The sequence below is a fragment of the Salvelinus fontinalis genome, chromosome 31 (genome assembly GCF_029448725.1).
Source record: "Salvelinus fontinalis isolate EN_2023a chromosome 31, ASM2944872v1, whole genome shotgun sequence".
Lineage (NCBI taxonomy): Eukaryota > Metazoa > Chordata > Actinopteri > Salmoniformes > Salmonidae > Salvelinus > Salvelinus fontinalis.
In genome coordinates this window covers 47,051,350-47,070,986 of record NC_074695.1, presented here as the reverse complement: position 1 = coordinate 47,070,986, position 19,637 = coordinate 47,051,350, and the positions used below count along the sequence as shown (strand labels likewise).

Here is a 19,637-nt window from a genome sequence, read left to right as displayed (position 1 = left end):
TGTATTGTACAGTTAAAATGCAGACCCAAGAAAATGCAGTTTATTTGAGAGTTAAAAATAAATGGTCAGTTTGGTTTTGTTAAGAAGATCAAGGGGCAGTATTTGTTACAGTATGTGCCCTAAAGATTTAGGTTATATTGAACATGCAACATCCAACACAGGGATTTAAATACCTAAGCTCCACATAAAGCCAGCTAAGTGATTATAACCATTCATTCCTGTACAGAAATGTGTTATTACACAAAAAATAAAGTATCATGGCACAGCAAACTGCAATGTTTTTCCCCTTCATTCTTGCATGTTCATGCTTTGCATAACATAAACACATCTGCGATAAATCTTGATTACAATGTATATCCCATAAACAGAGGGGATTGTAAAGGCAAGGCACAACATCAGTGATTAAACTACTCAGAAACGTGCACAATTCATTGTTAGTGACTGATGCTAACGACTGTAGTACCTGCGAAGTCCTCCTAGAGGACAGTGTTGCTCAGGAGTTGAAAGAGTAGGCCTTCAGGACATCCTTCCCATCCACTGCTTCCACTGAAGCCACAATGGTTGAGTAGTCACAAGCCACATAACTGAACCCTCTGTCAACACAAGACATGAAATGTACATCAGTTCACTACTACATTATAACAATCCAACTTTAAAATACAGAGCCAGAATGTACCATTTGTTTCCTTGACGGACGGAAATGTCTTTCTGTACCTGGACATGGAGTGAGAGCCTCCCAGTAAGTGGTATCGACTTTCCAGTGTGAGCCCTTTGTCCCTGTCAGTTTTCCACGTCAGAACTCTTAAGGACAGGTCCCGAGAAGCAGTGACTACACGGAAACTATCCTGAGAGAAAAGCCTCACTTTTAGGGTAAATTTCATGGACAGCCTTTCCCCGAGCACCATATAACCTTAAACGTCAATTCCCACACAGTCTTACCACAAGGTCTATATCCCAAGGGATATTCTGCTAAATAAGAGCCAAACTATTTAAAAAATAAATCAAGGGCAAAATATAATTATCTAGAACACTGCAGTTTTCCCCATACTATGTATAGCGCTTTGAACTCCAATATATAAATTCCAATGCGTAATTACTATTATCAGTAGTCCATACGCACGATAAGAGTGAAAAGCATACCACACAAATAGAGCAGATAGGTTCAGTATGGTCCTTGAAGCTACAGATGAGTTCTCCTTTCACAGTGTAGACCTTCAGCTCTCTGTGAGCAGCTACAACCAGAGTGCTGCTTCCCTTGCCCTCCAGAAGGATGTCCGAAGTCCTGCCCTCAAATACCAACTCGAACTTCTCCACCTGCTCAACTGAAATAGTAGAACATCTGTGAAAGTTAGGCCAAATCTCCATTTCTAGCATAACCACAAAAATGAGTACAACTGACAAAATGACACATGGGGACAAGCTTGCTAACGTAACAGGTATTGATCATCTAAATAGATGAAGATATTAAAACGTCTCGACTTGACACTTTACCCTGGATCTCTGTCTTGAATCGGGTCTTTTTTATGATGATGTCGAACACAGAGAGGACCTTGTTGTGATGCGTGTTTGAGTGTGAGTGGTCCTTGCAGTGGACCGTGGCCAGTCTGGCCGGCTGGGAGGGCAGGAAGGCAACAGCACTGCAGCCTGAGACAGGCAGACACTGGCACAGAGGATCCTCCTCCTCAGAGGGAAACGTCACACTCTGACTGGACAACACCTGCCAGTCAAACAACACAATACACATTTGAACAAAGATGAAACATTACTACTTCTCAGGACTTCTGGGATCCATAATAATTATTATAGACAAACATGTCAATTGTTACAATTACCTTTGGACTCATATCCATATTCTCTGTAGTTCCAGCTAGGATCCATTTCTTGTCTGGCGATGCCAGGAGTAGGTTTACTTTGAATGTGTCACACACCACCAGAGTGGACAGCTTTGACAGTGAGGGGCTAGTCAGAGTATGGACAGAGCCCTGACTGGTCCCCACCTGGTGAAAAGGAAAAATATCATGTATTATGTGTCAGTCAGATATTGATCTGGCAACCAACCAGACATGGTTGGCTGTTTGGGTACTCACTGAGAGAAAAGAGCTGTCTTCCATACTGTAGGGCAGTAAGGTGCACTGTGGGGACGCTGAGGAGTAGAAGGACATCTCCTGTCCACTCTGACCATCCCAGGCTTTGAGCAGCCCTGTCGAATCTGACGTGATGACCCCACCATGCCCACCGTCAGCTACCATCCCAGTCAGAGGACTCTGAACAGGGCTGCACCACAGCTGTACCCCCTGGTTAAAAGGGGAAAAGGAAACACCATTTCCTAAGTGCTAACTGCAAATCCTTCTTTGTGTAGACTAGTAGACCATATAATATGGCTACTGAAGTGGGTGCTACACCTTGGTGGAGGGTAGGATGAGTAGCCTAAATACAATGTAAAGTGCTCTGAAGCCTGGTAAATAAAGCCTCGTAATAAGTATAAAAGGGCAGTATTGTTTTCACCTGCTGGACATCCCAGGCACGGACTGTACCATCTGAGGATGAACTGCAGACAGTAGGGGTGGAGCTCCAGAAGTCAGGGAGCTGGGGAGAGTTCCCTGACAGGTACACACATCCAACCACCCTGCCTGGAAGATATAGATGTTGTAGGCCATACAGCTCTCTAAATACTGTTTCCATAGACAGTTCCATCCTTTCTAAAGAAAGAGAGAGGCTGTATGCTCACCTGTGTGTCCCCTCAAGCTTTTACAGGTGTAGTCCCCACCGGATCTGCCCTTGGTCATCTTCAGCTCCAGGTGAGAGCGACGCAGGAAGTAGCTCTTCCAAGCCTGCTTCCCATGTTCAGAGCCCAGCACCGCAATGTTACAGAAACCCCAACGCTGCAGACACATTTCTCTGCGGGAATAGATTACTAGGCATTAATACACAATTATTATTATATACACGTGTTATATAGAATATACAGTGCCTTTGGAAAGTATTCAGAGCCCTTGACTCTTTGTTTCATTACAGCCTTAGTCTAAAATGGATCAAATAAAATCTACAATCTACTAACAATACCCCATAATGACAAAGTAAAAACATATTAGAAATGTATTAAAATAAAAAAACTGAAATACATTATTTACATAAGTATTCATACCCTTAGCTATGAGACTCAAAATTGAGCTCAGGTGCACCCTGTTTCCATTGATCATCCTTGAGATGTTTCTACAACCTGTGGTAAATTGAAATGATTGGACATGATTTGGAAAGGCATACACCTGTCTATATAAGGTCACACAGTTAACAGTGCATGTCAGAGCAAAAACGAAGCCATGAAGTCGAAGGAATTGTCCGTAGAGCTCCGAGATAGGATTGTGTTGAGGCACAGATCTGGGGAAGTGTACCAAAACATTTATGCAGCATTGAAGGTTCCTAAGAACACAATGGCCTCCATCGTTCTTAAATGGAAGACGTTTTGAACCACCAAAACTCTTCCTAGAGCTGGCCCCCCGGCCAAACTGAGCAATCGGGGGAGGTGACCAAGAACCTGATGGTCAATCTAACAGAGCTCTAGAGTTCCTCTGTGGAGATGAGAGAACCTTCCAGAAAGACAACCATCTCTGCAGCACTCCACCAATCAGGCCTTTATGGTAGAGTGCCAGACAAAAGCCATTCCTCACTAAAAGGCACATGACAGCACGCTTGGAGTTTGCTAGAAGTCACCTAAAGACTCTCAGACCATGAGAAACAAGATGCTCTGGTCTGATGAAACCAAGATTAAACTTTTTGGCCTGAATGCCAAGCGTCACGTCTAGAGGGAACCTGGCACCATGTTTTTTAGCAGCAGGGACTGGGAGACTAGTCAGGTTTGAGGCAAAGATGAACGGAGAAAAGTACAGAGAGATCCTTGATTGAAAACCTGTTCCAGAGCGTTCCGGACCTCAGACTGGGGAAAAGGTTCACCTTCCAACAGGACAACGACCCTAAGCACACAGCCAAGACAATGCAGGAGTGGCTTCAATACACGTTTTGAATGTCCTTGAGTGGCGCAGCCAGAGCCTGGAATTGAACCCAATCGAACATCTCTGAGAGACTTATGTAAATGTGATATTCCCGTTATAACAATTTTAAAAAACATTTGAAAACATGTCTAATAACCTGTTTTTGCTTTGTCATTATGGGATATTGTGTGTATATTGATGAGGGGGGGAAAACAATTGAATTAATTTTAGAATAAGGCTGTAACCTAACAAAATGTGGGAAAAGTAAAGGGGTATTTTTACTTTGAATACTTTCCCGAAGGCAGTGGAATTCAAATATGATGCAGCTGACCACATTGTCAAAAACATGCCAAGAAACATTGATGAATAAGCTATGCAAATGTCTGGTGAATAACGTATGGAAATCAATATCTCTCTCATCATCACACAATACCGAGGTTTACCTCCACTGTATACACATCCTACCATACCTTTGTCTGTACATTATACCTCAAAGCTATTTTATCGCCCCCAGGAACCTGCTACTTTTACTCTCTGTTCCGGACGTCCTAGACGTCCAATTCTCATAGCTTTTAGCCGTACCCTTATCCTACTCCTCCTCCTCCTCTGTTCCTCTGGCGATGTAGAGGTGAATCCAGGCCCTGCAGTGCCTTGCTCCACTCCTATTCCCTCTTTTGATGACTTCTGTAACCGTAATAGCCTTGCTTTCATGCATGTTAACATTAGAAGCCTCCTCCCTAAGTTTGTTTTATTCACGGCTTTAGCACACTCTGCCAACCCGGATGTCCTAGCCATGTCTGAATCCTGGCTTAGGAAGACCACCAAAAACTCTGAAATATCCATCCCTAACTACAACATTTTCAGACAAGATAGAACGGCCAAACGGGTGCAGTGTTGCAATCTACTGCAGAGTTCTGTCCTACTATCCAGGTCTGTACCCAAACAATTTTAACTTCTACTTTTAAAAATCCACCTCTCTAAAAACAAGTCTCTCACCATTGCCGCTTGCTATAGACAGCCCTCTGCCCCCAGCTGTGCTCTGGACATCATATGTGAACTGATTGCCCCCCATCTATCTTCTGAGCTCGTGCTGCTAGGTGACCTAAACTGGGACATGCTTAACACCCCAGCCATCCTACAATCTAAGCTTGATGCCCTCAATCTCACACAAATGATCAATGAACCTACCAGGTACCACCCCAAAGCCGTAAACACGGGCACTCTCATAGATATCATTCTGACCAACTTGCCCTCTAAATTCACCTCTGCTGTTTTCAACCAAGATCTCAGCGATCACTGCCTAATTGACTGCATCCGTAAATGGGTCAGCGGTCAAACGACCTCCACTCATCACTGTCAAACGCTCCCTGAAACACTTCAGCGAGCAGGCCTTTCTAATCAACCTGGCCCGGGTATTCTGGAAGGATATTGACCTCATCCTGTCAGTAGAGGATGCCTGGTTATTTTTTTTAATGCCTTCCTCACCATCTTAAATAAGCATGCCCCATTCAAACAAATTAGAACCAGGAACAGATATAGCCCTTGGTTCTCTCCAGACCTGACTGCCATTAACCAACACAAAAACATCCTGTGGCGTTCTACATTATCATCGAACAGCCCCCGTGATATGCAACTTTTCAGGGAAGTTAGAAACCAATATACACAGGCAGTTAGAAAAGCCAAGGCTAGCTTTTTCAAGCAGAAATTTGCTTCCTGCAACACAAACTCAAAAAAAATTCTGGGACACTGTAAAGTCCATGGAGAATAAGAGCACCTCCTCCCAACTGCCCACTGCACTGAGGATAGGAAACTCTATCACCACCGATAAATCCACTATAATTGAGAATTTCAATTAGCATTTTTCTACGGCTGGCCATGCTTTCCACCTGGCTACCCCTACCCCGGTCAACAGCACTGCACCCCTCACAACAACTCGCCTAAACCTTCCCCATTTCTCCTTCTCCCAAATCCAGTCAGCTGATGTCCTGAAAGAGCTGCAAAATCTGGACCCCTACAAATCAGCCGGGCTAGACAATCTGGACCCTTTCTTTCTAAAATGATCTGCCGAAATTGTTGCAACCCCTATTACTAGCCTGTTCAACCTCTCTTTCGTGTCGTCTGAGATTCCCAAAGATTTGAAAGCAGCTGCGGTCATCCCCCTCTTCAAAGGGGGGGACACTCTTGACCCAAACTGCTACAGACCTATATCTATCCTACCCTGCCATTCTAAGGTCTTCGAAAGCCAAGTTAACAAACAGATTACCGACCATTTCGAATCCCACCGTACCTTCTCCACTATGCAATCTGGTTTCAGAGCTGGTCATGGGTGCACCTCAGCCACGCTCAACGTCCTAAATGATATCTTAACCGCCATCGATAAGAAACAATACTGTGCAGCTGTATTCATTGACCTGGCCAAGGCTTTCGACTCTGTCAATCACCACATCCTCATCGGCAGACTCAACAGCCTTGGTTTCTCAAATGATTGCCTCGCCTGGTTCACCAACTACTTCTCAGATAGAGTTCAATGTGTCAAATCGGAGGGCCTGTTGTCCAGGCCTCTGGCAGTCTCTATGGGGCTGCCACAGGGTTCAATTCTTGGGCCGACTCTCTTCTCTGTATACATCAATGATGGCGCACTTGCTGCTGGTGAGTCTCTGATCCACTTCTACGCAGACGACACCATTCTGTATACTCCTGGCCCTTCTTTGGACACTGTGTTAACAACCCTCCAGACAAGCTTCAATGCCATAAAACTCTCCTTCCGTGGCCTCCAACTGCTCTTAAATACAAGTAAAACTAAATGCATGCTCTTCAACCGATCGCTGCCTGCACCTGCCCGCCCGTCCAGCATCACTACTCTGGACGGTTCTGACTTAGAATATGTGGACAACTACAAACACCTAGGTGTCTGGTTAGACTGTAAGCTCTCCATCCAGACTCACATCAAACATCTCCAATCCAAAGTTAAATCTAGAATTGGCTTCCTATTTCGCATCAAAGCATCCTTCACTCATGCTGCCAAAGATACCCTCGTAAAACTGACCATCCTACCTAGCCTCGACTTCGACGATGTCATTTGCAAAATAGTCTCCAATACCCTACTCAATAAATTGGATGCAGTCTATCACAGTGCCAACCGTTTTGTCACCAAAGCCCCATATACAACCCACCACTGTGACCTGTACACTCTCGTTGGCTGGCTCTCACTTCATACTCGTCGCCAAACCCACTGGCTCCAGGTCATCTACAAGACCCTGCTAGGTAAAGTCCCACCTTATCTCAGCTCGCTGGTCACCATAGCAGCACCTAACCGTAGCACGCGCTCCAGCAGGTATATCTCACTGGTCACCCCCAAAGCCAATTCCTCCTTTGGCCGCCTCTCCTTCCAGTTCTCAGCCAATGACTGGAACGAACTACAAAAATCTCTGAAACTGGAAACACTTATCTCCCTCACTAGCTTTAAGCACCAGCTGTCAGAGCAGCTCATAGATTACTGCACCTGTACATAGCCCATCTATAATTAGCCCAAACAACTACCTCTTCCCCTACTGTATTTATTTATTTTGCTCCTTTGCACCCTAGTATTTCTACTTTGCACATTCATCCACTGCAAATCTACCATTCCAGTGTTTTACTTGCTATATTGTATTTACTTCGCCACCATGGCCTATTTATTGCCTTTACCTCCCTTATCTCACCTCATTTACTCACATTGTATATAGACTTATTTTTCTACTGTATTATTGACTGTATGTTTGTTTTACTCCATGTGTAACTCTGTGTTGTTGTATGTGTCGAACTGCTTTGCTTTATCTTGGCCAGGTCACAGTTGTAAATGAGAACTTGTTCTCAACTTGCCAACCTGGTTAAATATAGGTGAAATAAATAAATAAAGGTGAAATAAATAAAAATGCCCCGCCCCCCACCCACCCACCCACACTCCCGCCCTCACCCATATCTAAACCATACCCACCCAGTATATTATTCATTCTGACATGGGTATGTAAAACTGATCAGTGGGTAAAACCCTCAAACTCACCGCCACAACCAAGGTGTTTCTGCTGCTTCCTGCCATTCCTAGATAAAAAGCCACAAGTTATGGGTTTGTTAATGATCGGCTGTCACACCAGTCCAGTTATTAAAATAAATCTATCAACATATATTACAAACTAATAATAACGTGATGTTTCAAAGTAAAGCAACCGCTTGACAAAATAACTATATGTGGAACATTATAACAGAAAATAGAGAATATATTCAGAACTGTTTTACTATATTCCCAGATTGTATACCTCTACTTCCGCAAGTTTTTGTGACTCTCTTACCTTACAGACACTTGATGCTCGAATTAAATCATCTTCTTGAAAAAAAGAGAAAACGTGAATTAGGCAATCATTAGTTAGGTAAGGATGATAATCCATTTCGACGTTTTACAGCTATGCTGTATTGCTGGCTGTGAAGTAAGACTATCAGCGAAACATCAATATTTTGTCTGCAATTTCTACATAGGCTACGGGGAGGCTGAAAGGACAAAACTCATTTCCGTTATTTTTATTTTTTCAATACTACCAATACTTATTTGTCTGCAGATGGCGCTGTTATAAAGGGTACAAACATCTCCAAAGCAGAAATGCAGAGGAGACACACTGGACACTTGATGAAGGAGCTTTCACAGCTAAGCAAGTCGTGTAGAAATGTTGTGCCAACATACTATGTATAAAGGTGACCATTTGTTGGCATTGTTTAATGCCCAGTAGGTTATGTGAACAATTTATCAAGTGAGTGCAATGAAATGTGATGCATGCAATTCAATTTGAGTTTTTGCGCGGCAGTTCGAGTTACATGCGTGCATCAAGTACAATATATTGCCTAGGCCTAGATTAGGTTTAAACCCATAAAATGTATGTTTGAAGTAGGCATATAAAGGGGAAAAAACATATACAAAATAGACAGAAAATGTCAAATAGTTTTTGTAGTTACATATTTCAAAGTATTATTCAATGATAATCATACGACTTCAGTGAAAGTCATTAATTCTCATTATAATCACACAATATTTTGGCGCCGGAAAAAATGGCTGACCTTTTACGTGCTCCTAACCGAATGTGTTTTTTCGCTCGTTTTTTTTCGTTGTTTGTAAACTTATTTTTTTTACTTATTCTGTACATAATGTTGCTGCCAAAGTCTCTTATGCTCGCTATTGTTATTTTACTTTTGCTCTTTAATTACGTGTTCCTTTTATTTCTTATTCTTATTCGCATGTTTTAAATTGCATTATTGGTTAGGGGCTTGTAAGTAAGCATTTCACTGTAAGGTCTACAACTGTTGTATTCGGCGCATGTGACAAATAGAATTTGATTTGAATTTGACAACCATCACTATCCACTGCTTGTGTTGTTTTTATTAGAAAGTTAATTAATGAGCAATTAATGAGCAGGTGAATTGACACAAGTGGAATAGTTGTGGAGAGATTCAGCCCAGGCGGGATTCCAGAGTAGGGCTCCATGCCATGACTTCTCTGAACACGCCCCAGATAGATGAGCCAGATAGCCTATATAGATCTTGCTGGTAGCAAAAAAACTGTGAGAAGGAGATAATCGCACTACAGCACTTGCTCATCCTCCGTTTTTACCTGTGACACCCTCGCAATGATAAAACGGCACAGTAAAGGGGCCACGTAGGGGAGTTTACGGATATCATTAGCCTACAGCTAAGACTAGCTTAGTATATAAAATAATAGGCCTATCTGTTGGGGATATTCGTTTGTACCGACTTGAAGTAATTTTGGATAACTTGGACAGTGACTATCGGAGAATATATATTCATCGCTTTCTCTTGCACACTGCATGAAGCTGAGAGTGGAAGCATCATGAGTCGAAAAACTAGACGCTGGATTTTTCGGGTTTTGCTTTGCCTTGGGATTGTCTATTTGAAAATCGGGTGAGTTTGTCATTGGCATGTTCATTAGGTAGCCCGTGTTTCTAAAAAGAAAAAAAGAAAATATAAGAGTAGCCTATAACAGAAAGTTTCGGTGTGAAGTGTGTTTGAATAGACATAGCCTACATTTCTATAAATTAAACTGTATATAAATTATTATAATTATTCATCTAACTAAGCTATGTTCATTGCTTATTTGACATTGACCCGTCATCATGTCTGAGAGTTTTATTAATCTGTTCTAAAAAGCATATAGTTTGAGTTTTTACAGTTAGAAACCACCTGACGAAGGTTTATTCTGATTTATTTGCCCATCTATAGGCTACAACACATAAAATAAATGGTTTCCGGGTTAATTTATCAATTAGAGATGGCTTCAGATCTGTCCTTCATATTTTGTGACACACTTGTATTTCACTCAAAGACAGAATAATTGAGTTTAAAATAAACCGTGTTCTCACCGCTTATCTCTCGTATTTCTACAGCCCATATTTTTTTATAACCTCTTCTAGACAAGGAAAACAATAAGTGCGCGTTTAAATTGTATGAATGTTAATCCCTTTTTCACGTTATAAACATGTAGGTTATAACGCTTTAATAAACACCGTTGTATAGCCTATAGGACGATGAAAACCATGTTCAATGTCCTATAGGCTATCTGGCAGTCAGTACTTTCTCTTTAAATAGCCACAAAACGACAATATACCATTGTTATATGGGTTAAAAAAAAATGTAATTCAATGTCTAACTATTATACCCTTACAGTGGCTTTTCATCGGTGGTCGCGCTAGGTGCGAGTATAATCTGTAACAAGATTCCCGGTTTGGCTCCCCGACAGCGGATAATCTGTCAGAGTCGCCCGGATGCCATTATCGTCATCGGAGAGGGAGCCCAAATGGGGATAAACGAGTGTCAATTTCAGTTCAAAAATGGGCGCTGGAACTGCTCTGCGCTTGGAGAAAGGACGGTCTTCGGAAAAGAGTTGAAAGTGGGTATGTTGCAAATCAATTAAAGTTTGGTTAGAACATTTTGAAATGTCATCTTATCACTGAAAATGTCCCCATGTTTATATAGGCCTGAAGGTTCATTGTGCGTCAATAGCGCATTGTGGCGCTTGTAGCCAAATGGCCCGTATATTTTTGAGTGCCTGCATATCTGTTCCAATGAGAGTTGACACAAATCGTTCCTGGCTTTTCTGAATGTCATTTGCGGATGACACATTATGTGTGCCTTGATAACATGGACAGACGTTGGGGAAAGGTTATTGTGTGTCATTTGAGAACAACATGTGGTGGAAATTCCTATAGTTCAATTTGAGTTTTAAAAACGTTTCCCATAGGCTATACACTAGAAGTATCGACAGGGAACTTTCCCCCAAAAACTTAAATGCTCATAATTGGTGAACAGATCGAAGCTGTGTCTTACACTGGTCTTTCAAGATAGAGACAGAGTGTGAGAGAAAGGAGGGGAACTTAACAAGTCCAAAAGGTATCAGAAGCCAACACGGTAACAAAGCTCTTGTGAACATTGACAGCCTGTGTTTTCAGGTCAGCGTAGTCCCCCGAGGCATATATTCACTGGTCTTTATCCTTCTCTATCACTGGGTGCTGTGGCTCTCACTGTAAAGACGGCGATCTTACCACGGGTATAAGTTACAGTAGATAGAAAGTACAGAGGAATAAAAGCTTGAAATACCGAGCTGCACATACACAGGGGAGTAACGAAAGAAAGGAAAAGTTCAAATGAAGTACTGTAGCTACCTGGTTAGGCAATAGGTTTCACAGCATTGATGGATGTCTAGGATGTCTTTGGGGAACGCAGGGATGGCCTACAGTAGGTGCAGGTTCATGGCTGGTCTACTGGAGGCTGAACTTTCCAAAGAAACATGTTCAGTTTTCTTGTTCTGCTTCAAAACGTTTCCATGTTGTGCCTACCACACATGCCCTGAAGTTGTCTGAAGGACTTCTTGGGGTATTCTCCTGTGCATAATATTACATCATATTCTCACTATACTGACTGTAATGACTGTACAGTTACAGTTACTCGGAATAACACAACAGTAGATGGCTAATCTGTGCAGATTCTGTGCTACTCATATATTCAGGGAGCAACTAGAACGTAATCTAGGATCATATCCTATCCCAACCTGGATTTGGGCTGTTCAGTAGAGTCAAACACAACAAATAGCTAATAGCATTGTAATAGAACAGGTGTTTTAACCATCAAGCAGCTAGACTAGAGAGACCTTCATACAATGCATTCCTATAAATCCACAACTAGTGCATTCAATGGTGATTCATAATATTACTTCGAAAAGCTCTTTACAGCTGTTGGTGTGAAGGGCATAATCCTCTTCTGCTGTTCAAGTGGAAGCTGTGGTCTTTCACAATATGTTTTCTTCTTGAATGAGTGTTTTAAGTCACTGAAGAGTCTGGCATAGAGACCCATGCAAAATAGATTGGTTTCACGGATCAGATTAGAGGTTAGAAATGAATGCCATTGTTGATGTCTAGCGTGAGTTGGGTGGAGCTTGCACACTCTCGCTTGTGGCAGCCAAAGAAAGGCAGCCTGTCTAGGGTTTCTGTTCGCAGGGGTGCAAGGTGCATCTAATGTTTTGAGTGTTTCTGTAGTATTTTGTCCATTGCAGATCAACCAACACGCATATGTAAAGTTAAAACTGAAATAACATTTGATGTGACTTATTTAAAAGAGACTATTCTACACTTGGTGCAATGAGAGTATTCAATTTGCATATGGCTCTTGCTACTTACTCACTTAAAACCGGATAAAGCATTGCTTCTGTTGCTTTTAGGTCTTTCCAGTCAGGTCTCATGACAAAGTACTGAAGAATTCCTGCCATCCTTTGTTTTGAACCAATGCACTAGGGACTCCTGGGGGGAAATTAACAACGGAGCAGTTAGAACTGACTGCCCGGCACACCTTCTTTTCTGGCTCGGGGCCCATCGAATCTATAAAAACGTCCACATAATTGATGCCTCAATATGAGGTTATCTTTCAATGGCAAGGGCGCAGATCGTAGATGTTTATCGAAAACAGGGCAGCAGCACCTCGTGAATCTGGGTTCACCAGGAAGTAAAGAGGAAGGTGTCATGTTTGTTTTTGAAGAACTGTGGAGTAGTTCGTTTACATAGATATGATGGATATTGCCATCAGTCGCTGGTTGTTTGTATATACCGAACTGCAGATGCAGGTATTTCACTCTGTATGCATGCGTACACAGAAGTGCAATTTGGTTAATAATATGATTAATATTGATAACTGCAACACATTTGTTTGTGTCAGGTGATAACATTAAACCAAACAAACATATTGGAAAATGGCATATGGACGCACTTGTACAGTGGTATTGGTATAAGCCAGTTTCCCAGTTCTCTATTTACATAGCATGTTGGACCTTAAAATAGATGCTGTGACTAAGAACTTTGAACAAGAAGCTCACTCTTTCAATCATGACAGGTTCACCTTTAATTATATGCTGGTAATTCAAACATCCCAGTGTGCGTAAATGATTTGTTCAGTGGACATGGGAGAGATAACCTCTGAATCAAGATCCTCCCTGCAAGAATACACAGAGTGTACCAGGGCACTAATCTGATCAATAGCTCATCCTTCTCCACAGCCATCTCATTCATACTACTTTATTGATTAGGGAGTTCACAGACATTTTGTTTCTAAGGCAGGCCAGTTTCCAGGTCAGTTTTCAGATGACTGTAGTCCTTGAGTGGTTTGTCTGACAAATAAGTTGCCATGAGCACTGACACTTAATGGTTAAACTGCTCTCAAGTTGCTATTTTTTAACATACAGTATACAGTATATTTGATATACACCATATAGACGGAAGTATGTCATGGAAATCCAGATTTCCTCCCCCATCCCTGTGCTATTTATCAAGCTGTGAAACACACAGCTGTAGCACCATACAAAAAATATGAATTCTCCCAGATATCACACCAGTTTACACATTAAAATGATTAAGCATACTAAATACTAAGTCCCAACTGTGTTCCCTCCTAGGCAGTAAAGAGGCGGCGTTCACCTACGCCATCATAGCGGCCGGCGTTGCCCACGCCATCACTGCAGCCTGTACTCAGGGGAACCTGAGTGACTGCAGCTGTGACACGGAGAGGCAGGGTTTCTACAGTAAAGGCCAGGGCTGGAAGTGGGGCGGCTGTTCAGCAGACATCAGCTACGGCCTGGGCTTCTCCAAGGTGTTCGTGGACGCCAGAGAGGTCAAACAGAATGCCAGGTCTCTCATGAACCTGCACAACAACGAAGTGGGACGCAAGGTACGTGACCACGCCACTCCTCTTCCTCGTTCTCGCTCCATAGGGAAGGATTTTAGATGGAAGGCTGCATGTAGTTTTGATGGTAAAAATGTAATCCCAGCAAACCTAAACTGGATCCCGGACTATTTCATTAGGTTGTGGCAAAGAAGCAGGACCCTTCCAAAAAAAGGTACAGCAAAATCTGGGGGTAGTTCACTCAACAACAAAAAAATACAACTTTCTGTGGTAAAAAAAAAAAAAAATAGATTATTTAGGATGAATTGCTTTATTCTCTTATATGTCTTTACTGTAATCAGGAGATAGTTCCTTGAAGATTGACATGTGCTGTAGTTTACTTAAACAGTTGGGCTGCGGTTACACAACACAGCTTGCATGCAATTGTAGTTGCTTGCAACTGAGTTGCTTCTTGATTGCTTCATGAAACACCCCGTTGCAACTAATAAGCAACTGGTCTGCAACTTGGTTGCATCTAGCTCAAACTTTTAAACCTTGTGCAAATAGTTTCAAGCAACAGCCAATCAAAACAAAAACTTTTGTCACATGATCCATTCGATGGTTCGGGAATTACAACCCTGTTGACATGTCAACATAGCTGTCAGTGCTGCGCAGCAGAACCCGCAATCAGGGCTTTTAGTGAACCCAAACCTCTCAACTGAAATTGTCCCCCATAAACTGTGCTACTGTAGCTAGCTTAGTTCGTTGCTAGCTTGGTTAGCTTGTTCCTAGCTAGCTAGCTGTGTTTGTGGGCGGCAGGTAGCCTAGTGGTTGAAAGGTAACTGAAAGGTTGTTGGATCGAATCCCCGAGCTGACAAGGTAAAACATCTGTCGTTCTGCCTCTGAACAAGGCAGTTCCCCCGGAAGGCTGTCATTGTAAATAAGAATTTGTTCTTAACTGACTTGCCTAGTTAAATAAAGTTTCCATTTGAAATATGACCTAAATTGTACAGGCTGCATTACTTCTACATCCTTGCTGTTACAATAACCAAATGTTGGATAAACAAATTATTTGTGAAACCAAGGTGTAATGCAGTAGATGACATTGGGGTGAGATTAGAATTCTCAAACAAGCAGCTTCAGTTTGATTGGCTGTTGCATGCAATTTTAATCGCGTTTGAGTTGCTTCATGCAACAGCAAAGTTGCTTGAGATTGTGTCACTTGCAACTGCAACTAAAATTGTGTGAAAGTTGTTTCGTGTAACCCCAGCCTTACAGAGAAGAGACCGAATCTAAATCTGAGTCCGAAGTGTTGGTTAACTACACGGCCTACCGAATATAGACTAGGCCTCAGTAACCATGGTTGTTGTGATTTAGTAGTCTCCGCCATGCTTGGAAGTGGCTGGACCTTGCCAAGGATCTGGGCATTGGAACCAAGATTAAACAGGCAGTGAAATAAAGGGAAGCTTTTTTAGAGGTAAAGAGCAGTTTAAGTGGCAGGGTTTTATTACGACCCAGATCTCTGGGCTGAAAACAGATTGACACTGTACAAAAAGGCATTAGCCTGCTCCCCTATGATCTGCACTGTTGGCAGAGGATACAGTTGCTGTTTATCGCAATTCCTAAATTCCTTGGTTTGTCTGATATCCTAGAGCCAAGTGCTTATCGTGTGTAGTAGTCTTGTGCCACGGGTTGCTGTGTGGTGCTTAATATTGCCGAATAATATCTACTGTATCACTATGTCTCTCGGAAGAGGTTACCTGCCTAACAGAGATGTTACGTTCACTTGTGTGATACACCTAGTGTTGTGTAGGGTTTGTGGTCTTGTCAATGACTCACATTGTGGCAAATCCCTTGAAACGACCCAGATGGATCAGGGACGAGGTAATGTTCACATTCTCAGATCAAGGCTCCTGTGCATCCATGGCTGCAGCAAATACTAGATCAGCTCTGAGACTCCAGCAAGTCTGGAGGTCAAAGAATGAGCGGAATAATTGTGCCAAACAACTTGGGCGAGGCTCCTTAGCAGTACACTGGAGTTAGTGAAGAGGAAAGAAGCACCTCTCCCTCCAGAGTCAAGCCTTTACCCCTCTCTCTCTCGCCTCTCTCTGTGCCACAGAGGCCTGATTCAAACCACCAACACGTACCCAGACAGACTGAAAAGCCTCCACTCACACATTGTGCTCAACAGCTCACTGTTGCCTTTCTGTGTGGGGCCTGAATTCAGCCCTGCTTATCTAGACAGCTAAATTGCCTCTCACAGTGAAACAGGCTACACTCGTGGATTCAGATCACTTGGGCTTCTTTTTTTCCCCCGTATCCTTGGTAATAAATGGCCTCTCTGTTTTGATAGTTGTCCCCCCCCCCCTTTATTTATGCTAATCAACGCAGTGACACTGAGAAGGAGCGCAGTTCACAGCCCCCAGGTCCAATACGACCAGACAAAGCCTGTCACAAGTGTTGGTCACAGGGCTGCTGAGGGATTAGTAGCTGGGAAGCCAAGTGTTGTCTCGTATACCACGAAAAGCTAACTGCATTTGTATGCATTTTCAGTACAAGGCACTAAAATTCATTTGTTTTATTGATTCTAGAATCAAATTGCATTTGTGGAAAAGGAAAATCCATATATATGTTTCTTATACGACATTATTGAATGTTTTTCACTATATATTTTTTTCCCACTTTTCACTCATTGATTGCGGGAACTCACAAAATCTCTATCTATCCTATGATGAAGATAGTAGAATGCCAAACAAGCCCCTCATACATTTTAGTTCAAGGAATTGGGACAAATAGTGTAGCTATAGTGCTGGCTGTGCCTTTTCAGGTATGAGACAGCAGCCACTTGTAATAGTCATCGGAGCAGGCTTTAACGGTTATATCCACATCATTCAGCAGCTTGTGCAGTCAATCCTGACCTTACCGTGTTGTGTTGTGACTACACACGAGGAGACTGTAACCCGATCCAGCATTATGGCTTCTGTGTACAGTCTGTACAAAGCTACTGTTTTGGAAAGGGCTGTTGTATTCAACCTCACAAGTAGCTTGTTGCTGATCTAACGCACTGCACTGTGCGCACAATGTTACCCACCTCCTAGACTTTAACATACCTGAGTGTCAGTGTGTGTCACTGTGCTATGTTGCTGTTTTCAATGGGATTGCAACAATCGAATTATGTAGGCCTCTCATTTACTTCAACCTCCACTGACCCTTGGGACCCATACAGAATGTTTAGATTTTAGAGGGATCATTTTCAGGTTATTATGACAATAAACATATAAGTTCATTATATACATAATAGTATGGTATGTTTGCAGAGGCTTTTTCTTTCTCAGTGACTTACTCATATATAGTAATATAACCTTCAGCAGATTGTTTGCAAGGTCTGTAAAGGTAACCTCTCTCTCGGTTGTTTGTGTGTCTAGATCCTGGAGAAGAACATGCATTTGGAATGCAAGTGTCATGGTGTTTCGGGCTCCTGCACCACCAAAACCTGCTGGACGACACTTCCCAAGTTCCGCGAGCTCGGCTACATTCTCAAAGAGAAGTACGCCCATGCTGTGCACGTGGAACCGGTCAAAGCCAGCCGCAACAAGCGGCCCAAATTCCTCAAGATCAAGAAGCTCTACTCCTACCGGAAACCCATGGACACAGACCTGGTGTACATGGAGAAGTCCCCTAATTACTGCGAAGCGGACCCGATGACGGGCAGTGTCGGGACGCAAGGCCGGCTGTGTAACAAGACTGTTCTGCAGCAGGTCAGCGGCTGTGACCTGATGTGCTGCGGACGGGGTTACAACACACACCAGTACTCTCGCGTGTGGCAGTGCAACTGCAAGTTCTTGTGGTGCTGCTACGTCAAGTGCAACACCTGCAGCGAGAGGACAGAGGTGTACACCTGCAAATGACAATATTTATCGGACCGTCAGATGTGTGTGTTTGTGTGTGTGCATAGTGGATTTCTTTTTACTAATGGATAGATGCTGTCTTTGTAGAAATAGACATTGAGGAACTATAAGCGGAAGATGGAACAACAGCGATTTTGTTTGCACACAATGCTCCTCCTCCCCTCTCAATATACATGTACTGGGATGCTTGCATTCGCCGGTGACATAAGGAGCTGTGTGCGATGGTACAACATATGACCATAAAGGGAAACACTGTGTCTTGGAAGCCAGGATGGGACAGCCTCAGGACATGAACTATAAGACACTGAGCTGCCTACCTGCCTGCCTACCTGGATGGATGTGTACTAGCTACTTACTGTTGACTGTAGAGCTAATGGATTCTCCAACGCTCACCACCAATCAATGCTGGATATAATGCTGGACTGTGCTACTACTGTAGTTCTCTGTACCTGTAGCTCAATAGGACACGCTATGCACAAATGAAATTAAAGAGCCATCTGGAATATTTAACTTACTGTATTTAGAGACAAAATAATAATATTAATTTATTTTATAACGAAACTACTGATTTTGTCCGTTATGGAGCGAGTCTTAATTGTGTAGAGGATGGGTGGTTCCCCCAATTAGAGTTTGCTATTGGTTTGTTTGTTGCAATCAAACATAGAACATACAGTCATACACTGGATTGAGTCAGCCTGGAATTTTCCCCTGTGGAATATTATGTCCCTCATATTGTTCCAGGTTAGGCCGGTAATAGACTACTGACATTTACTTTCTCGTGAGTTTGGGCTAATCTGAAATCCTATTCCCTTTATAGTGTCTCTGACCAAAAGTAGTGCACTATATGGGGACTATGGTGCCATTTTGGATGTGGCTTTAGTCTTCCTTCTGTTTGCTGCTAGTCTGGGGAGTCCCTCGCTGTGGTCTAAGGGCATCAACACTACTGTCTGTGTTAAATGACAATGCTCACCTCAAGCTGACTAAATTTAACAAGGCATATTCAACCATCTCTTTTTGGTAAATACTGGTAAAGAGAGTATATTTTGTAAAAAGCCTATTTTTATATGAATGTCTTATTTATACTATTTCTTCTGGCATAATTCAATTTCAAGCTCTTCCCTCTTTATCCCGCTGTAAAATCCTCGTGGGACAATGTGTGATCTTGTTTTCGCCACTGGTGTCTCTTCACTGCCGTTGTTGTATACTGTATGTGATTGGAACCCCAAGTTTATCCCTGTGAGTATATGGCTGTGTTCAAACTGCTCTGTTTACGGTATTTCATGACTGGTATGGTTGGAATACAGGAACAGGATATGACTAACAAACCATGACTCTGAGGGTTTCATTTCACTACCAACCCTAACTTGCATGATAAAACAGGCAGCTGAAATTGGTTGTGATTTGCAGCCTGAATCTAGCCCCGTCCCTAAAACACACTGTTATTACATATTAATTACATGTTAACTACACATTCATTAACTATGGGGTTTATTACTTGGGACTTTAAGTTGATTGTATTGTATGACAGTTTAATGCCGCCATTAGGCTACAACACTCC

The 19,637-nt window shown here is 42.6% G+C and overlaps 2 protein-coding genes across 2 annotated transcripts; one reads left to right on the top strand and one right to left on the bottom strand.

Moving 5' to 3' along the window:
- Window positions 1–25: 25 nt before the first annotated feature.
- Window positions 26–8,527, bottom strand: fbxw12 (F-box and WD repeat domain containing 12). The gene is made up of 10 exons (XM_055892976.1): window positions 8,318–8,527; window positions 8,032–8,069; window positions 2,729–2,898; window positions 2,506–2,630; window positions 2,088–2,294; window positions 1,833–1,997; window positions 1,492–1,717; window positions 1,141–1,322; window positions 715–845; window positions 26–593 (listed from the first exon to the last, which is right to left on the bottom strand). Exons 1-10 carry the CDS (start codon window positions 8,411–8,413, stop codon window positions 494–496), a joined length of 1,440 nt encoding a protein of 479 aa, XP_055748951.1. The 5' UTR covers window positions 8,414–8,527; the 3' UTR covers window positions 26–493.
- A 943-nt stretch (window positions 8,528–9,470) lies between these two features.
- LOC129830414 (protein Wnt-7a-like) lies at window positions 9,471–19,404 on the top strand. Its single transcript, XM_055892977.1, has 4 exons — window positions 9,471–9,932; window positions 10,695–10,921; window positions 13,966–14,237; window positions 17,597–19,404. Exons 1-4 carry the CDS (start codon window positions 9,862–9,864, stop codon window positions 18,077–18,079), a joined length of 1,053 nt encoding a protein of 350 aa, XP_055748952.1. The 5' UTR covers window positions 9,471–9,861; the 3' UTR covers window positions 18,080–19,404.
- The last annotated feature ends 233 nt before the right edge of the window (window positions 19,405–19,637 follow it).

Bases quoted from the DNA above. Each gene is read 5' to 3' on its own strand.
- fbxw12 (XM_055892976.1), bottom strand. From the start codon at position 8,413: ATGGATTATCATCCTTACCTAACTAATGATTGCCTAATTCACGTTTTC. The intron at 2,631-2,728 runs GTGAGCATACAG...TATATCTTCCAG, and splicing joins AAGCTTGAGGGGACACACAG to GCAGGGTGGTTGGATGTGTG. The intron at 594-714 runs GTACAGAAAGAC...TTGTGTTGACAG, and splicing joins GGCTCTCACTCCATGTCCAG to AGGGTTCAGTTATGTGGCTT.
- LOC129830414 (XM_055892977.1), top strand. From the start codon at position 9,862: ATGAGTCGAAAAACTAGACGCTGGATTTTTCGGGTTTTGCTTTGCCTT. The intron at 9,933-10,694 runs GTGAGTTTGTCA...ATACCCTTACAG, and splicing joins ATTGTCTATTTGAAAATCGG to TGGCTTTTCATCGGTGGTCG. The intron at 14,238-17,596 runs GTACGTGACCAC...TTGTGTGTCTAG, and splicing joins ACAACGAAGTGGGACGCAAG to ATCCTGGAGAAGAACATGCA.